Raw genomic sequence first — 20,583 nt, 5'->3', positions numbered from 1 at the left:
AAACCCACTGGCACCATGGAAGCCATATGTGTGCAGGGGTAACAATGCCATCTGTGTCTCTACTGGTCTTTGCTGTTCCATTGGCACGAAGCATTACAGACATCTTTCAGGAATACAGAATTCCAGTGGATCCGTGATTGGAGAGAGTTCAGTAAGATTCCAAAGGAGTGCAAGGCAAATGTGTTACACATATGACCAGTAGGGAGAAAGAAATTCTAAAAACCCTTAGAAAGGCCAAGCTTTCCTCTTGAACCAAAACCTGCTTGGGATGTAGAAAGAGACCGACAGTGTCCTGAGAAGCACACTCAAGCAAGGGTTTCTATCACATCTTTCTTACTGTATCAGTCAACCACTCAGCTGCAGACAACAGCACAGAAGGAAGCGAAAGATAGGGGTTACCCATACTTCCTTTCCTGTTCAATCTTCCTTTACTTCTCAGTAAACTAAAGATAAGAAGAAGTTGATAAAATGAACATGTATCAAGAAGTCAAGTACAAAAAGTTGATTTTGTCTTGTGTAGAGTTTGTACTATTCTGGTAAGCATGAAACACATGTGTATGTGAGGGCTACAAAATAAGAGTTATGCCTTTATTAACTTCAGTGACTCTGCAAATGAGTTCAGTGCTCATATTTGCTGTTAAAACTAGCAGTGCACTGCTTAATGTAAAGATGGACAATACATCCATACTAGTAATTTCACATTCCCATCTTTCTTTTCTTACAATGACATGAAATTTCAAATTAAAACACCATGAGAAATTGAGAGAGATCACTGAAGAAAGAAAAAAATTAGCAGGGCTAGAATTATGGCAGAGTGGGTTAAGCTGCTACTTACTTTGCCAACATCCCATATGGGAGCAAGTTCAAGTCTCAGTTGCTCTATTTTTTACCTAACTTCCTGCTAATGTACCTGTAAAAGCAGGGGGAGATGGCCCAAGTCCTTGGGCTCTTGCACCTAAGTGGGAGACCCAGTTGGAGGTCCAGGTTCCTGGATTCTACCTGGCCCAGCCTTGACCATTGTGGCCATTTAGGAAGTGAACCAATGGGTAGAAAATCTTTCTCTCTGTGTCTCTCCCTTTCCCTCTCCCTTTAACTCTGCCTTTCAAATAAGTAAATAACTTTTTTTAAAAAAGATGTCAATTTTAGTACTTTTTAAAAAGATTTATTTTACTTACTTGTGAGGCAGAATTACACACACACACACACACAGAGAGAGAGAAAGAGAGAGAGAGAGAAATAGAGAAATAGAGAATGATCTTCCATCTGTTGGTTCACTCTCCAAATGGCTGCAAGGGCTGGGACTGGACCAGGCCGAAGCCAGAAGCCAGGAGCTTCTTCTGGGTTTCCCATGTGGGTGTCGGGACCCAAGGATTTGGGCCACCTTCTACAGCTTTACAAGGCACATTAGCAGGGAGCTGGATTGGAAGAGGAGCAATGGAGACTCGAATTGGCACCTATAAAGGATGCTGGTGCTGTAGACAGTGGCTTAACCTATTAAGCCACAGCGCCAGCCCCCAATTTTAGTAGTTTTAATAGCACTACTTCCCTGCTATTTGAAAAAGGGACCCTGGATTATCAATTTACAATGGGCCCTGTAATTATGTTGCTGGTCCTGGTGATGGAAAAGAGGAGAGGGAACAGTGTAGGGAGCTAACTTCCAAGTCTCAGCAGACACTGGGTTGGGGTTTGGCATGCAGGAGAAAGAGTGGAAGAGGATGCAGGATTAGGCAGAAAGTGGTCAAACTGAAGCAGGCCTGATCCCCCTCGGCCCATCTCCAGTGAAATGGTGCTCCAGGGAGACGCAGCTTTCCATAGGGGAGAGACCCTGGGTGCTGACTGCACACGCTACAGCTAAGGCCATCTGAGTGGCTCATCTCTGTGTTCTCCACAGCCCCATTCTGGGTGCTGCAGGCAAGCACCTCTGTCAAAGGAATAGAAAAGCTAGTCCTTCTCCACTTGGTGATTTGAGAAGTCTACTGCTGCAGTGGATCACGTGACCTTAATGATGATGTCAGAACCTGGAGTCCTGGACCATAGCCACACCTGTAACAATACAGAGAATGGCAGCACAAACTATATGGCTGACTTTAAATGAGATTAGAATATTGCAGAGCTTTTTAAAAAAGGATGAATTAACTGAAATATCCTTAAACTAGTTTAAGTTCTGGCAACAAAAGCCATGGGGCCAGCATTATGGTACAGCATGTTAAGCCATTGTCCATGATGCCAGCATCCCATGTGAGCACTGGTTCAAGTCCTGACTGCTCCACTTCCAATACAACTCCCTGCTAATACCCTTGGGAAAGCAGCAGAAGATGGCTCAAGTCCTTGGGCCCTTGGTGTTTCTTAACATCCTGCAGATTGCCAACGTAGTACTAAGAAGTCAGCTACTTTCTCCTAACCAGCAGGCCTTCTAGTGAAATGAGCAATTGTTTATTAGTTATAGTGGAATTATCAAAATAGTTCTTTTCTTTAGCCCAGAGTTCAGTGAAAGCACTGCTGACATTCGGGGCCAGATAATTCTTTCTTGGGGTGGGCTGTTCTGTGCATCGTAGCATGTGTGGCAGCATCCCTGGCCTCCACTGGAGAATATTCCCAGAGACCAGAACAAGCCTGATGTAATCAGCTATTGAGTTCTGCTTATCGTCTGTCATGCATAGCTCTTAAATGCCTCTGCCTATCATCAACCCCTTTATTCATAATTCACACCAGCACCTTCCTCCTGGACTGCAGACAAAACCCTCCTACATGAACTCTCTGGATTCACACTTGGCTGCCCTCAGTACATTCTGCATTCAGCGTGGCCTTACCAGACCACAGGTCAGGTCCTGGCCCTTTACCCTGCCTCTGGAGATCCCATGAGCTGCCTCTTCCTAGCTCTCTCCTTCTTCCACACCTGTTGACTACTTCCCTCTGGCCACACCACACTCCTTCCAGCTTGCCACCTATGCTGTTCCAACACCTCTGAGCCCTGACTTTTTTCTTTTCTAGGATGCTTTCCCAACCTCTCTTGTTCTTTTAGTCTCAAGATAAGACTACTCCAAGAAGGCTTTCTTGACCACCTCCAACTGTCTAAGATTGGGGTTGATACATCTCTCGTGTATTTCTGCTACATGCTAGACATTTACCACACTGTATGGCAATTCTCCTTGCATTTGTATGCTCCATTATCTTGCTCTGTGACAGCAAAGACCATGTCTACCTTAACTCATGCTGAATTTCCAATATCTAGTATAGTACCTCCCTCTCTGGAGGGAAAGAGAGAGGGAAGGAGGGAGGGAGGGAAGGAGGAAAGGAGGAAGGAAGTAGAGTTGGTAGAGAAAAATGACTGAAAGATAAGGAAGTGAGAGTGGTTTCACAGTAACTTCCTGAGCTATGAGAGAAGGAAGAGGAAGACTGGGCGGCAGTTCCACAGGGGAGTACGGCTGGGGGGCGGGGGCGGTGTGTGAAAGAGTGATGTGAAGGCTCTGAAGGAGTTACAGGCTGAAAGGCTCAGCATTAGAACACACAGAAGCTGCAGGTACGTGAAGAACACACGCTATCTAAAACAACAGGGTCCAGAGACGGTAATTTGGAACTGTAAATCATAATCTCCTCTTTCTGTTCACTAGATTCTTTTGAGGAATTTGTTTGCGTGACTACATTTGTCTCTTGAGATTTTTTGTTTTTTAAAAAATCTTGCTCTGTTGGGGCTGGTGCTGTGGCTCAGCAGGTTGATCCTCCACCTGAGGTGCTGGTATCCCATATGGGCACCGGTTTGAGTCCCAGCTGCTCCAGTTCTAAACCAGCTCCCTGCTAATGACCTGGGAAAGCAGTGGAAGATGGCCCAAGTGCTTGGGTCCCTGGACCCATGTGTGAGACCCAAAAGAAACTCCTGGTTCCTAGCTTTGGAACAACCCAGCTCCGGTCATTGTGGCCATTTCAGGAGTGAACCAGAAGGTAGAAGAACTCTGTCTCTCCCTCTTTCTGTCTATAACTCTGTCTCTCAAGTAAATAAATCTTTTAAAAAAAAATTTACTGTTGTTTCCTTTCCTGCTTGCTGGTTTTCTTACTGACTTCACCTGTTCTTTCAGTCTAATGTTAGATGTGGGAGTGGGCATTATGAGTAGCAGGAAAAGCCACCACTTGCAATGCCAGCATCCAATATGGGCCCTGATTCATCTCCCGGCTGCTCCACTTCCAATCCAGCTCCCTGCTAATGGCCTGGGAAAGGCTGTGGAAGATGATCCAAGGGTTTGAGTCCCTGTCACACATGTGAGAGACCCAGGAGAAGCTCCTGGTTCCTGGTTTCAGACTGGCCCAGCCCCGGCCGTTGTGATCATGTGGGAGAAAACCAGCAGATGGAAGATCTCTCTCTGTGTGTCTCTCTGTTAACTTTCTCTTTTAACTTGACTTTCAAATAAATAAGTAAATCTTTTTTAAAAAAAAATTAGGTGTCAGAAAATCTAAATGCTTCATCAGGCTTTCTAGAGGTGAATTTTTTTTCTTTTTTGAAATTTTTAAGAATCACATGCAGGCTTCAGAATGATGTGACATGTGCCTTTCATGAAATACAGGAAGAATATCATGTTGCTTCTTGTCTGTCCTCAAAAGGGAAAATTACAGGGGACTTCAAAAAGTTGATAGAAAATGCATACTATGAAAAAACTATGCATGAATTTCAAAAGATTTTGCAACAGAACAGACTTATCTTTTCGTTCCATTTTTCCATGAACTATTTGAAGTACACATGAACAAGAGAATTTTTCAAAGGGTTTCACATTTTATGCCTTCTAAATATAAAAACAATCTTCAAGAAATCAAGTTTTATTGGGAGCATGGGTAGCCTTCACTCTGGAGATTGCTTTTATTTTTGATGTTCTTTCGGATATTTCTGTCATTACAGATATTAGGAGAGCAGGCTTCTCACATCAGGTAACTGAGAGTTCTTGATCAAGCTTCCTAATCTCTCAAGGTCTCTATTTTCTCCTTTATAAAAGAAACATTTTGGCCATCACGACTGTATTGATCAGAATCGGCTGGCTCCTGCTGCAGTAGCAAAAACCTCCCAACATTCTTTAGGACTTGATAGGTTCTGTCCAAAAGAATGTGGGGACAAAATCTCATGCAAGTGTCATCTGTTATGAAGTGACAGTCTCCAAGATACTTTCACGCCAGGGGTCAACAAGCTTGCTGTCAGAGTCTCGGCACTCTGCTGTAAAATTCCCACCATCCCTCCACCCTCTACCCCCTGCCACACTGTTCCAGTACAGCTGGGTGCTAACAACACCTGGCAGTTGGTGCTAACAACATCTGGTGCTAACAAAACATCTGACTTCAGTGGTGGATGAGGTTATCCACAAAAGAATTGATCCACAGGTATTGTGTGTGCCTTGAGGTTATAAGCAATATTACTATGAGTTCTTGGACATATTATGCAACCTCTCTCTGTTAGGAAGATTACATTATTTATCAGTAAAAAATGTCTCAACAAATGCCAATAAGCACCAAGTAAGTGCTCAGCTAAAGTTATCAATTGTTTATAGAAATTCAACTATCATTAAAAGAACTCCGTAATTCCAGGGCTAGTGCTGTGGCGCAGCAGTTTAAAATCCCTGTTTGCAGTGTCAGCATCCCATATTGGCAATGGTTTGAGTTCTGGCTGCTCCACTGCTCCAGCTCCCCACTAATGTACCTGGGAAAGCAGCAGATGGCCCAGCTCCTGGCAGCAGTTCAGCTCAGCTCTGGCCATTACAGCCATTTGGGCAGTGAACCAGCAGATGGAAGATCTCTCTCTCTCTCTCTTTCTCTCTCTCTCTCTCTCTCTTTCTCTTTCTCTTTCTTTCTCTCACTCACTCTGGTTTTCAAATAAATAAAATAAATCTTTTTTAAAAAAGACTCCTAATTTTTTTTTGACAGGCAGAGTGGACAATAAGAGAGAGAGACAGAGAGAAAGGTCTTCCTTTTATCCGTTGGTTCACCCCTCAGTGGCTGCTGCGGCCGGCGCGCTGTAGCCAGCGCACTGCACTGATCCGAAGCCAGGAGCCAGGTGCTTCTCCTGGTCTCCCATGGGGTACAGGGCCCAAGGACTTGGGCCATCCTCCACTGCACTCTCGGGCCACAGCAGAGAGCTGGACTGGAAGAGGAGCAAGCGGGACAGAATCCGGCGCCCTAACGGGGACTAGAACCCGGTGTGCCGGCGCCGCAGGTGGATTAGCCTATCGAGCTGTGGCGCCAGCAAAAGACTCCTAATCTGAGAAAAAAAAAAAAAAAAAAACAAAAAACCTCCAGACACTTATTGCAACTAAATTAATCTGGACCCAAAATTTGGAAGAAAACAAATCTCAGACCTGGGATGCTTTTTTGTTTGTTTTTTGATATTTAAATCAAAAATAGCTTTTAAAGAACCAGATCCAGTTCAAGTGGTTGATTTATAAATAGGCTATCATGCAATTACACATGAAATATTATTCTTAGCATAGTTAATGTATTTGGCAACATGATAGCTCTCAAAATAATAGAGATAAATAATCAACAGACATTAACAAGCAGTGGGAATAACTGGTTTCTTAGCCTGCACAACTTTAGCTCTATCTAAATTTTGTGTGGGAAGCAGCATCATTAGATACAATGATTTTTGTAGATTAGATTAGATTAGATTTTTAAATGTTTATTTATTTTCATCTTTAAAGACTGTCCAACAAGGAGAGAGAGAGAGAGAGAGAGAGATCTTCTATCGGCAAGTTCACTCCCTTCAACAGCCAGGGCTGGATCAGGCCAAGGTCAGAGCTGCATTCAGGTCATCTACATGGGTGGTAGGGTCCCAAGCACTTAGGTCATTATCTTCTGCCTCCCAGCATGCATTAGCAGGAAACTGGATTGGAAACAGAACACAGGGATTCAAACCAGTGCTCTGTATGGGATGCAGGTATCCTGAGCAGTGCCTTAATTTGCTGCACCACAATACTTGCCCCTGAAATGTCACTTTTAAATGGCATAAGTTGGGACTGGCACTGTGGCGTAGCCGGTAAAGCTACCACCTGCAGTGCGGGCATCCCATATGAGGACCGGTTCTAGTCCCAGCTGTTCCACTTCTGATCCAGCTCTCTGCTATGGCTTGGGAAAGCAGTAGAAGATGGCCCAAGTCCTTGGGCCCCTGTACCTTCGTGGGAGAGCCGGAAGAAGCACCTGGCTCCTGGCTTTGGATTGGCGCAACTTGGCCATTGCAGACATCTGAGGAGTGAACCAGTGAATGGAAGACCTCTCTCTCTCTCTCTCTCTCTCTCTCTCTGCCTCTGCCTCTGCCTCTCTATAATACTGCCTTTCAAATAATAAGTAAATCTTTAAAACAAAAAGCCATAGGTCATAGTTTAACATTGTCAGTAACAACAAAAATCAGGAAAAAAAAAATACAATGCCCATGAGTCAGAATGTGTTAAATAACTACGGACACAGCCATATGGTAGAATTTTAAGCAACTATAAGGGTACTATAAAAAGCCTGTGGAGAATGGAATTTAAAAACTTTGTATAGATTTCAAAAATTTTTTCCACCAAAATAAGTTTTAAAAAAAATTCAAGAGGCAGAGAGACAAAAAACAGCCAGACAAAGAGAGTTCACATCTGCTGGCTCACCTAAATTACTGCAACAGCCAGGGCTGGCCAGCCAGAACAATGAGCCAGGAACTCAATCCAAATTTCTGTGTGGGTGGCAGGAACCCAATTATCTGAGCCATCACCACTGCTTCCCAGAGCCTGCAGGAAGCTATAATCGGGAGCCAGGATGTGGGACACAGGTGTCTTAACCAGTGTGTTAATGTCTAGGCCAAACACCCACCCAAACTTATCTTAATTTCATTTTTCCATGAGCCTTTTGAAGTCTCCTCATATTTTTCAGTAAGGTACGGATATATGTGTTAATATGGAAAGAGTTTCAAAAAAACATTAAGCGAAAAGAGTGTGGTAGTATGATCCTATTGATATAAATAAAAATAATTGATTTATAATGTACTGTAATATAACATATAATGCATTTATATGTTAATATTAGGTTTTTTAATTTTTTTAAACTTTTAAAATTTTTTTAAATTTATTGATGTCAAGAAACTATTGATAAAAGTTCACTTTTTTTTTTTTTATTTGACGGGTAGAGTTATAGACTGTGAGAGAGAGACAGAAAGAAAGGTCTTCCTTCCATTGGTTCACTCCCCTAATGGCCGCTACAGCCGGCACTGCGCTGATCCGAAGCCAGGAGCCATGTGCTTCTTCCTGGTCTCCCATGTGGGTGCAGGGGCCCAAGCACCTGGGCCATCCTCCACTGCCCTCCGGAGGCACAGCAGAGAGCTGGACTGGAAGAGAAGCAACCAAGCAATCGGGACTAGAACCTGGCGCCCATATGGGATGCTGGCGCCGCAGGTGGAGGATGGCGCCAGCCCGATAAAGTTCACATTGAGCAATGAAGGTAGACTCCAGGAGAATGAGGAGAAAAATTTTTGTATTTTATATGTTTGTATATTGTTTGAATTCTTATGGCATGAATGTATGGTTTAATTTTTAAAAAGCAGAAAAAAGTTAATTGCCCAACAGGGACTGATTGTGGGAACTGAAAAAAATCACCCAGGGCTGCTTTCCTTGTTCCTATTTCCAGTTCTCTTGGCTACTCCCTGGTCTGTGACGCTTGGATTTCAGTGCTGGCCACATTATCACACCTTTCTCCTCTAAACTCACTCTGCTCAGGTTGCCTCCTTTTAGCATCTTCAGTAGTCCCTGAGAGTAGGCCTTTTTTGCCAGCCCAACCCTTTTCTGATTTCTGGGTAAGCCCTTGGCAATCCAGGAACGGAGCCTGCCACCATCACCACCAAGCAAGTACCAGCCAAGGCTCATTGCTTTGACACTGTTTGAAGCATCTTTCTCTTTCATTTCTACCTGACCAAATGATTCCCATTCTTTAAGAACTCACTCCAGGGACAAGTTTTCCAGAAAGCCTGCTCTGCACTTCCAGGTCAGTATTAATTCCTCTCTCGGTGTTACTTTAAATTCTTTTTTTTTTAAACCTATGTTACACTTACACACTTTGTTCTGTATTTCAGTTATTTATGGCTGAGTGTACTAGATGGTGTCCTGATATCTTAGTGCACTGGAAGCACCTAGCACAGAGCCTGCTCCTCCATGACTACCATGTACACATTAGTGGAACGGATTACAGTGGAATTGCAGTTGAAAATATGAAGGATATGAAGGTACAACCTAAAAAAAGATGCAAGCATTTCCACCCTTGGTGGCTTCATGAGATCTGTTGACCATCTCACTGTTATTTAGAGAAAATTGGAGTTCACTATTCTGCTAAATAAAACAAAGCACATATAACACTGATGAGCCTGAGAGACCATGAGTAAATTAGTGTCTTTGATGTGACTTCTCAGTTATCTATGGACCCCTGCCCCTGATTATTTCCATAATTCCAGAGGATGACATTCAAAAAAACTCCCCCAGGCTTCATATGCAATTTTTTGTACATAAATTGGGAGTAAAATCACTCATAGTCCATCACCAACAGGAAGGAGAAGACAGGGAGCCTCTAAGATGAGTTTGGAGTCAACTGTCCCCTAATACTTTGACTTCCCCTCACTGACATGGTAAAAAGATGGATATTACAGGGTAGTTGTATTAATACAATGCTTCCTATAAGCAGGGTGATTTTGGAAAAAAATGTGCCTCATAATGTTACAGTTATTCCAGAGCGTAAGCTGTAGTGGGTGTGTGTGTGTGTGGGTGGGTGGGTGTGCGTGTTGCAAGAATCAATGGATTATGAATGAATGTGAAACAAAAAGACTAGCATGCCAGCTCTGTTCTACCAGCCAAAGATATAGGCAAATCCCTTACCTTTTCTGAGTATCAGTATACTAATCTACTAAATGGGGTGGATGTGCCTAGACTGCCTAAATCACAAGGCTCTCATGAGACAATGCAATTAGGAACAGTATTTTGGAATCTCAACTAGAAGAACCATGAACAACTCCACAGGAGTGCAACTTCATCCTGAAGATTCAATATCTGGAAGAGTCCAGTATGATTCCTTCTTATAACTCATTGAGCCCACTTCCCCCCATGTGAATGATGGACACTTCCCATGCAAAAACCAAGATGGAACTGATTACTTTTAGCTCCATGGTCTCTTCACACCCAGAACATAAGGATCATTAATATGGATAGGAGAAAACTCAGACTCAACCTTATCATGTTACCTTAAAAAAATGCATATGATGGCAATTATCAACAAACCCTTATTGTTTCTATCCTGCTTTTTATCCATTTTAGGAGAAAGTGGCATCAAAACATTAATGATGCCACCAAAGTTATTAGTGCAAATTAGTATCTTGTACTGCCAGAGAAGAGAAACAAAGAGTTCTATTCTAATAGAAGCAACTGTAGGGAAAGAGCTAGCAAATGCAGATTTCAAATATGTATTTATACCAAACAGGAATGCAACTCATGAGTCACAATGTATATACATCTAACTTAAGCACATTCAAGACTACGCCCTTGGGAGAAAAGAGAGAGGGAGAAGTGAGCAGAGAGAACGAGAGAATCCCTGTATGAGGGTACTTCAAAAAGTTCATGGAAAACAAAATTAAAAGATATTTTTGGTTCAAAAATTTTTTGAAATTTATGCATAATTTTTCATAATACACATTTTCTTGACTTTTCTGAAGGTCCCTCATATGCATATTCAATTTTTTGTACCATAATAAACTTATTTTCCATGAACTTTTTAAAGGATCCTTGTATTTATGTATTGCTAGCCTTCAATGTAGAACTCGGCCTCCACCATCACAGCCAAAATACTGAATGAAGCAAAAGAATTTAAATTCTAGATTCAATTTTTAAGTCTCCAAATGTTCTGTGCCTGGCAAACCAAAGAGTTTTCAAGGATGATTTTGACCTCACACATTTTTCTTGAATAAATACAGACAATTAATTCCATGTACATGTAGGCTCACAAATCCGCTACAAATCCTATGTTTTTTTTTTCACTTGGCACTCTTTATTCCTCATTCCTAGACTTAAAGCTGCATGATCAACCATTATGATCTCTTGCCATAAGTTTGCCCATAGCTTTTTTGATTTATGTGTTATGAATCGCACATCAAATTAGCTCTCTGTCCTGTAAAATTTTAATGATTAAGATTTATCATTGGCTGGCGCCGTGGCTCACTAGGCTAATCCTCCGCCTTGGGGCGCCGGCACACCGGGTTCTAGTCCCAGTCGGGGCGCCAGATTCTGTCCCGGTTGCCCCTCTTCCAAGCCAGCTCTCTGCTGTGGCCAGGGAGTGCAGTGGAGGATGGCCCAAATGCTTGGGCCCTGCACCCGCACGGGAGACCAGGATAAGTACCTGGCTCCTGGCTTCAGATCAGCGCGGTGCACCGGCCGCGGCAGCCATTGGAGGGTGAACCAATGGCAAAGGAAGACCTTCCTCTCTGTCTCTCTCTCTCTCACTGTCCACTCTGTCTGTCAAAAAAAAAAAAAAAGAAGAAGAAGAAGAATATTTATCATTAAGATGATTTATAAATTATGTTGCTCATCACTGGAACCTTGCCAGTTTATGCTAACTTACCTTCTTGGGTAGGTGTTTAGCAATCCATTAAAATCTCTAGAAAAGTGACTTCATTATGAGAAGAGCATGGAACCCTTCCTTAGTTTAATGATCAGGGCACTTACCATATTATTTCATATGTGAGGGCTTAAAATATTTCATATTCATTTTGGATGCAAGATGGAGGGAGAAAAGAAATATTACTCATACATCCACATCTTCAGGGGCTGCTTATGAAAACAAATGGCTGGAATAGCCGTGGCATTTCATCTAACAATGTTCTAACTCTCCAGTGTTAAATATCAGATTTTACAGAAGAGACCATACTTCAAGGCTTCTGAGTACTAGAAAACCACATTCTGTGCAAAGAAAAAGATATCTGAGCAAAGAAATAAACACACAACACACACAAATCACACACACACAGTTTCCCAATGAAGGTTCTGAAATTGAAACATATTTAGAAATTAAAAAAAAAGATGACGACGACAAACCAGGTCATCTAAAAAATAGAAAAGAAAATCCCACCTACCTAGTGACTGCCCGGGTGCAGATGGTAACAAGGAAACAACCAGCCACAATCATCCAGCCCCAGCCTCCATCTGGAGGGGAAGTAGACCGAGCTCTTTTTACTTTTGTCATGGTGTCAGTCCTTTTTCTTCTCTTCCAAGTAACTCCAACAGCCAAGATATGACCTTGGAAGAATTTGCTGCCCAGTGACTTCCTGTTGGCATTCAAGGTTGGTGTAGAATGCTACCTTGCACATGGGTTACTAGCCATCTAAAACCAAAAACCAGGACATAATTGTACTTTATTACCATGCACAAAGATAGATCTTTTTTCACTTGGTAAAAAGAATTATCACCTTCCTATAAAATATGATTATTTATAACTATTATATGATTTTATCCTATTAAATATTATTTATTCTATTAAATATGATTATTTATAACTATGAATATTGAACCAGGGCAGACAACTTGATGCCCTTGGTACCCATATCCCTGCTCTATTTCAATAATTGAACCTCTCAAATTTCAGACAAATCCATGACCCCCCAGTTTGATGCCCTTTACCCTAGCTTCTCTTGAAGATGGGTGTGACAACACTGTCTAGATGGAAGGGACTAAACGGAAGTCCCAAGTGCCACTTCTGTTCCATCAACTCCAAGGCAATAGTGCCTGCCTGGGACTCCCAGCACCCGCTTTCCAACAGACTAGAACAAGGAAGTGGAGCTGAGACTTCATCCACCTCACAGACCACATCATCACCCTAGAGGCTGGCAGAGCTATAAGGCAGAAGCAATCTGAGTCCTCCAGCAGCCTCTGTGAGAGCTGCCCCTCCACCTCTAGACTTTGCACATCTCTACAGTATTGCACAAAAGACACACGAGCTTTGATCTGGTTTGGGCCTCTATGCTTTGGAGTCTCACTCTTCCAGCTACTCAGAATATATCCTAATCATTTTATTGAATGAATCTGACAGAATATTCTTTGGTACTTCTAAGAATGCTCTAATTTAAATTTTTTTTATTATTTGAGAGGTAGAGAAATAGAGAGACAGAGAGGGATCCCATCATCTGGTTCACTCTCCAAATGCCCACAGCATCCAGAGCTGAGCCAGACAAAACCATGGACCAGGAACTCAATCCAGGTCTCTACATGGGTGGTAGGAAACCAATCAACTAAGCCATGACCTGTTATCCAGAGTGTCTCCTTTAGGCAGAAGCCAGAATTGGAACACAGGTATCTTAACTGGCATCTTAATCATTGGACTATAAATTCCTGACCCATGAGTGCTATAATTTTTAAGTGTGTAATTGAAAAAAGAACAAATAAATTAAGCAGAATAGAGAGTCCAGAAGCTAGTATGTTCATGATATTTCAACATAATCTAAATAAGATAGTAAAGATCAATGGAGAACTCTCCATTTAACTCTTAAGTTCCAGAGGTAAAGGGGGGGAATTAAAAATATAATTGAAAATATAGGCAAATATTTACCAATCTTACAAGGAAGGCTCCCTAAGATGTAAAATAATAAAACAAATCAAGACAAACATTTGTTGATTTTTCTAAATTAAAATTTACCATTGAATTTAGCTTAACATTAATTATATGTACACTAATGCCTGTAATTAATAGACAAAAACAATGGGTAAACCATAGGCTTAAAAAATTAGCAAGACATAGTTCAGAGAAGTAATATCTGCAACATTAATTCATGAAGTACAAATACTAAACTTCTATGTGTTATGCACTGTTTTACAGCCTTATACATTTAGTGATAAGTAGACTTTAAGATATTTTTATGGTCCCAGCTCCTGTTGTTCACATCTTTATGTGATTTGTCTCCTTGGGTGTTGGTGGGACCTGTGATTTATTTCTAACCTACAGAATACGGCCTAGGTGAGGGCCTATGACTCCTGTGATTGTGTCATATAATGTGAGACTCCATCTGGCTGGCCAGGTCACTCCAGTCCTCCCACCGGCCTGAGGAAGACAGCTGCCATGTTGCACACTGTGAGGTCTGCTTGGCAGGAACTGTGAGTAGCCTGTAGGAGCTCAGAGCAGGCTCCAGTTGCCAGCAAAAACACTGACATTCTCAGGGATGTCCTTGTTTACTTCCTGCCTGCTCCCCATCCCAAGTGAGCTTGGAAGCTCACTGTTCCCTAGTTGAAGCTCCAGTTGAAAAGACTGGCTGACACCTGGATCGCAGCTCTGTGAGACCCTCAAGCCAAGGACCTCACCGAGCTATGCCTGGATTTTGGTCCCACAACAACTATGGAGTGAGGTGTTTTTTACAGTATTCTTTGGTGTGCCAAATGGCTGTCTTAATTAGAGCAGAAGATGAATTGTCTTAAGAGGTAAAATAAGAATTTTGACAGATTTTTTTTTCTCCTGGATTAAGCACATCACCCAGTTGTTGATAAAATTTTCTTATGATCACTAAAAGAAATCTTAATTAAATGAAACATCATTTCAAATATGACAAAGTATGCATGATTAGGTGAACATGGACCACTGGGCAAACAAACTTACCTAATAAAAAATTTACTTTAAGACTATAGCTTTCTCAAAAAAGTGGCTCATAACATAATTTTGTAAGTATGCATCCTTGAAGCCACTGGAACAAACCAGCAGCCTGTAAGTTCAGAGAGCAAAAGCAGTTTCACCAAGGCAACAAGAGTGACCCCACATGCAATACTTAGGTTTTCTCATTTTGAAGCCTTCAACCTCCCTTTTCATCTTATCAGCCATCCTGTGAATGTAGGAATACATTCATAGAAAATATTGAAAATAGATACTGGCATCAATGCTAAACCTAAATACCAAACCTACTGTAGAAAAAATAAAAATTATTATTGAAAATGATCATATTGCTAATGACTGGCATAGGGATTGAATAATAAACAAAACAGTAGTGCTAGGCTCTGGCCTCAGAATCAGCCCTAAAGGCACTCAGATCGGGCTGAAAAGCCCATGAGAGTATTTCAGGCATGGAAAGCCAAGACACTCTGGCAAAAAGATCTCTGTGAGTGAGATCCCAGTGGAAAGAACAGGTCTTCAAAGAGGGAGGTGCCTTTCTCTGAAGGGAGGAGAGAACCTCCACTTTGACTATGACTGTGTCTAAACAAGATAAGAGTCGGAGAACTCAAGGGGCTTCCATAGCCTCGGAAACTCATGACTGGTGCATAGGGAGATTACTGATGCCATAAACAGGAGTGTCAATTTGTAAAGTCAACAACAGGAGTCACTGTGCACTTACTCCTCATGTAGGATCTCTGTCCTTAATGTGCTCTGTATTGAGATTTAATGCTATAACGAGTACTCAAACAGTATATTTCACTTTGTGTTTCTATGGGGGTGCAAACGATTGAAATCTTTACTTAATGTACACTAAACTGATCTTCTGTAAAAAAAAAAAAAAAAAAAAAAAAGAAATTATCAATTCCCCAACTTGACTCTCACTGGGATTAAACATGACAATAGGTCTGATCTGATTTCATCATCATTTAAAAAAAAATCATCTATTATTTTTCACTTTATGTTTCTGTGTGGGAGCAAACTGTTGAAATCCTTACTTAAGGTATACTAAGCTGATCTTCTGTATATTAAGATAATCGAAAATGAATCTTGATGTGAATGGAAGGGGAGAGGGAGTGGGAAAGGGGAGGGTTGTGGGTGGGAGGGACGGTATGGGGGGGGGAAGCCATTGTAACCCATGAGTCGTACTTTGGAAATTTATATTCATTAAATAAAAGATAAAAAAAAAAGATGCATTTGGACAAGCCACAGAATATACACAGCCAAGGGTGAGTCCTGATGTAAGCCACAGACTTTGGATGATGATGATGCGTCAACATGGGTTCATGCACTGCAACAAATGCACCACCCTTCAAGGGGATGCTGACATGGGGGAGGCAATGCATGTGTGGAGGTGGGGGAAGATGGGGAAGTCTGTACCTTCTGCTCAGTATTGCTGTGAGCCTAACATTGCACTGAAAAATAAAGTCTTTTTAAAATGTCATGAAAAAAAAAAAAACAAACAGTAGTGCTAGGGACAAACAACAATATAGAGCTACCTTCACCGAGTACTTGGCATAGTGCCATTAAGCAGTAGTACAGAAAATATCTCATTTAATCCTAACAAGCACAGAAAGTAGGTATTATTATCCTGATTTTATAGATACAAAAATGCAGACTGGTGATATTAAGTAACTTGTCCAATTATTAATATAATTAAGCAGGAAAAATGGGATATGAGCCTTGATCTGACTGGAAGTCTATTTTTCCTAATCAACACCCTGCATTGCTTCTACTACATGTCCTTACTCTATAATATAAACTCATAAACACTTTCATCTAATCATACATATATAATTCTTACTGATGGCGCACAAGTAGGATGATGTGAATTGCAGGCTGATGAAGCCATAAATGCAGTTCTTAAATGATATCATTGACATTTCTCTAAAATACGTTTGTGAGTCACTGGTTTCACACATCATGGAATTATCTCTGATTCAGTGCAAAACTCACCTTACAAAGGAGTAGCCAACAGTCTGGAGCTTCAGGATCAGTTCTTCCAAAATACACTTTGTGTCATGGATAAGTAGAATTAACTATCAAGTACTCCACCCCCCCCCAAAAAAAAAAAAAAAAACCCTCAAAGAAAAACTCTTACTTAAAAGATCTACCATACTCGTCCTTTTGCTTTCCTAAACACAGTCTATTGTAGCAAGAAAACTGAACCAGTTGCCCACTCAAAATTCATAATTCATCCCTTCCTCTATTCTACCCTAACCCTAGTGCAACCTGGTTTTGTTCAGGGATGTATCCTGCCTGCTCTCTTGCCAGGGGCTTTAGGCTTCAGAGAGGGTGCCCAATCCAGTGCTGCACAGAATGAGCTTTGATTGTGTCTCCCTTCCCAGTCGGTGAGTGACAAAGAATGAGACAGCATCTGAGAACTGCTTCCTCTCTCTTCAGAAAAGACACAGGAAAGAAACAAGACCTTCTTTTCCCGGGAGAAATTTTGATCTGGATATGACATCTGCAAATAGAGAAGTCACCTCTTCAACATGAAGGAAACCAGCCTAAGGTCAGTCCGTGAGCCAAGGCCAGTAAAACAGAACAATGCAAACACTCTGGAACCTTAATGATGTCACTGAGCTGCTGAATTGATCGATTTTGGAGCCTCCCCTTCTACCATTCTGGCCTATTAGGTAACAACACGTTTAACTTATTGAGAGCACTAATCTACATTTCTATGTTTCTTCTCATTCCAAACTAATGTAAACTGATCTGTCTACTTGGTGATGTGCTAGAGCCAGCATCAACTGTACGCCATCCCTATGCCATGTTCATGTTGATGACGTGAAGTTGGCCATGGTAAGAGCATTTTTACCGCAGCTCTCCTGAGTGGGCAAACCACCCATCTAGGTATTTGGGAGAAGCACTTGCTAAACATTCAGTAGAACACCACCAAGACCTCAGAGTCAGTGAAGGGAGACACAGAAAACAGAAAGGAGACACAGACACGTAAACATTAAGAAACATTAAGTAGGCCGGCGCCGTGGCTCACTAGGCTAATCCTCCGCCTAGCGGCGCCGGCACACCGGGTTCTAGTCCCGGTCAGGGCGCCGGATTCTGTCCCGGTTGCCCCTCTTCCAGGCCAGCTCTCTGCTGTGGCCAGGGAGTGCAGTGGAGGATGGCCCAGGTGCTTGGGCCCTGCACCCCATGGGAGACCAGGAAAAAGCACCTGGCTCCTGGCTCCTGCCATCGGATCAGCGCGGTGCGCCGGCCGCAGCGCGCCGGCCGCGGCGGCCATTGGAGGGTGAACCAACGGCAAAGGAAGACCTTTCTCTCTGTCTCTCTCTCTCACTGTCCACTCTGCCTGTCAAAAAAAAAAAAAAAAAAAAAAAAAAAAGAAACATTAAGTAATCCACAGAAAGAGGAAAGAATTTAAACCATTACATAGTGAGCTAGTCACTTAAGCAGCTTGGTACCTTTTTTTTTTTTTTGTAGACTTTTTTTAAAATTTTTTTTATTTTTGACATGCAGAGTGGACAGTGAGAGAGAGAGAGACAGAGAGAAAGGTCTTCCTTTGCCGTTGGTTCACCCTCCAATGGCCGCCACGGCTGGCACGCTGCGGCCGGCGCACTGCGCTGATCCGATGGCAGGAGCCAGGTACTTCTGGTCTCCCATGGGGTGCAGGGCCCAAGGACTTGGGCCATCCTCCACTGCATTCCCTGGCCAGAGCAGAGAGCTGGCCTGGAAGAGGGGCAACCGGGACAGAATCCGGCGCCCCGACCGGGACTAGAACCCGGTGTGCCAGCGCTGCAAGGCGGAGGATTAACCTAGTGAGCCGCGGTGCCGGCCTGGCTTGGTACCTTTTTCGTAGGGGAATTTGCCTCTCTATCAGGAAAGGGATGGGCAAACTGCAGCCCTCAAGTCAAATTTGGCAGCTGCTTCTTTTAGCAAACAAATTTTATTGGCACACAACCATATCCATTTATTTACATTTTCCTTTGGCTGCTCTCATGTTTTCCATGGCAGTTGAATACTTGCAACAGAGAGCATATGGCTCATAAAGCATAAAATATTTACAGTCTGGTGTTATTTTTTTTTAAGATTTATTTATTTTATTTGAAATTCAGAGTTACACAGAGAGAGGAAAGGTAGAGGAGAGAGGTCTTCCATCCGATGGTTCACTCCCCAGTTGGCCGCAATTGTCGGAGTTGCACCGATCCAAAGCCAGGAGCCTGGAACTTCTTCCAGGTCTCCCATGTGGGTGTGGGTGCCCAAGGACTTGGGCCATCTTCTACTGCTTTCCCAGGCCATAGCAGAGAGCTGGATTGGAAGTGGAGCAGCCGGGATGCGAACCAGTGCCCATATGGGATGCTAGCACTGGAGGTGGTGGCTTTACCCACTATGCCACAGTGCTGGCCCCAGTCTGGTCTTATTTTAAAATTTTATTTATTGGAGAGGGAGAGGGAGAGGGAGAGGGAGAGGGAGAGGGAGAGGGAGAGGGAGGAGGGAGAGGGAGAAGGGAGATAGAGGAGGAGGGAGAGGGAGAAGGGAAAGAGAGAGGGAGGAGGGAGGAGGGAGAGGGAAAGGGACAATGCTTCCATCTGCTCCTTCATTCTCCCAAATGCCAGCAGTAGCCAGAGCTGGGCCAGCCCAAAATCAGGAACTCAATTCAGGTCTCCCATGTGGTTTGCAGGGACATAAGTAGTTTAGCCATCACCTGCTGCTTCCCAGGGTGTACATCAGCAGGAAGCTGAAAACAGGAGTGGAGCTGGGACTCCAATATGGGATGTGGGCATCTTCACAAGAATCTTAACCTCTAAGACTAATACCCATCCCTATCTGGCCTTTTATAAAGTATGTTGATTCATGTTCTATGGTGTTATGTAGCTTTGAAAGGATTCCAAACATGTACATAGTTGGTTACCTATGCATTTGCATTGGAGTTTGTACTTTTGTTTTGCTTTCGATGCTGTATTTAAGAATGCAATGTCTTCTCAGATCCCATATGTGAAAACATGGAGTAAACTCATCCTATCCTTGGGAATGTTACTTCAAACTTTATCAGACTTCCCATATGTGTGTTACCAACGTCAACTAATGGACTCCAAAATACATCTAAACACAAGAGTTTGAGCCACATTTTGAGAACTTAAGCCATAGCAGGGCCATGCTCTGCTAACCTTCATAAAACACCTCTTAGCAGGACAAACAGTCAGTAAACCATTGAGCAATAATTTCTGAGTTTTGGGTTCTTTGTACAAAAAAAAAAAAAAGTCCTCTCTTCCTACATCAGGGGATAATGGAATCCAGTTTTAAAAGCAGCCACAAATCAAACTTCAAGCCATTTTTCTTATGCCTACAATATGTAGTAAAGATGCAAATGTTTACATTAATTATCACACGTAAATGTCAGAACATGTATCTAAAACCTAACAATCCAAATTTCCAAATGCGCTTGAAATATGGAACGCCCTAAACCACTGGGCTACGTTCCCTCTGCCATGAGCTGCAGCCAAGCAGCAGTGCCCCCTCTCAGATAAGGCCTGTACTCCATTTCATCCCATCCTGCAGCTCCATAGTAGCCGATCCCTGGGCTGCTTCACTCCAGTACCACACCCACCAGGCCCCTGGAGGCAGTAAGATTTTCAAGCTCTGTCTATATCATGCTGTCAAAAAGCACAGACTTTTGAACAGCCATGTGTATGTGTCACTTTCATGGTCTGCCTTGAGTGTGTCTTTGTTTCTCAATTCCAAAGTGGCTGGCAGGCAAGATTCTACATATGCTTGCCTATAAACTCACACAATGATATAGAACAACATTTGGACACAGTCAGCAGCCAAGTGTCACAATATGACAGAATTGATTGTACAGTAGGGGGAAAAAAGCCAAAGCTTAAAATCTCAGCCTTGGTGTAGGCCTAGCCTCCTCTGATTTTCTTTTCCATTTATGTAACTCCCAAAGTGCAGTTGTTTCCAGCAGAA

At 42.6% G+C, this 20,583-nt stretch overlaps 1 protein-coding gene across 5 annotated transcripts in view; it reads right to left on the bottom strand.

Annotated features, from left to right (window-relative positions):
• SLC16A12 (solute carrier family 16 member 12) overlaps nt 1–20,583 on the bottom strand; it is a 147,822-nt gene that overhangs the window by 16,777 nt on the left and 110,462 nt on the right. For 4 of the 5 annotated variants that reach the window (XM_089314794.1, XM_089314792.1, XM_089314791.1 and 1 more), the window contains one exon: nt 12,104–12,351. In XM_089314794.1, coding sequence (XP_089170920.1) covers nt 12,104–12,213 — 110 coding nt within the window. In that variant the 5' untranslated portion in view covers nt 12,214–12,351. Of the gene's footprint in view, nt 1–12,103; nt 12,352–16,611; nt 17,118–20,583 lie in introns of those variants that run through there. The other variant, XM_089314795.1, reaches the window with a different exon arrangement.

Source organism: Oryctolagus cuniculus, chromosome 15 (genome assembly GCF_051225735.1).
Source record: "Oryctolagus cuniculus isolate XC-2025 breed Fujian yellow rabbit chromosome 15, ASM5122573v1, whole genome shotgun sequence".
Lineage (NCBI taxonomy): Eukaryota > Metazoa > Chordata > Mammalia > Lagomorpha > Leporidae > Oryctolagus > Oryctolagus cuniculus.
This window is presented reverse-complemented; position numbering and strand designations above follow the sequence as displayed.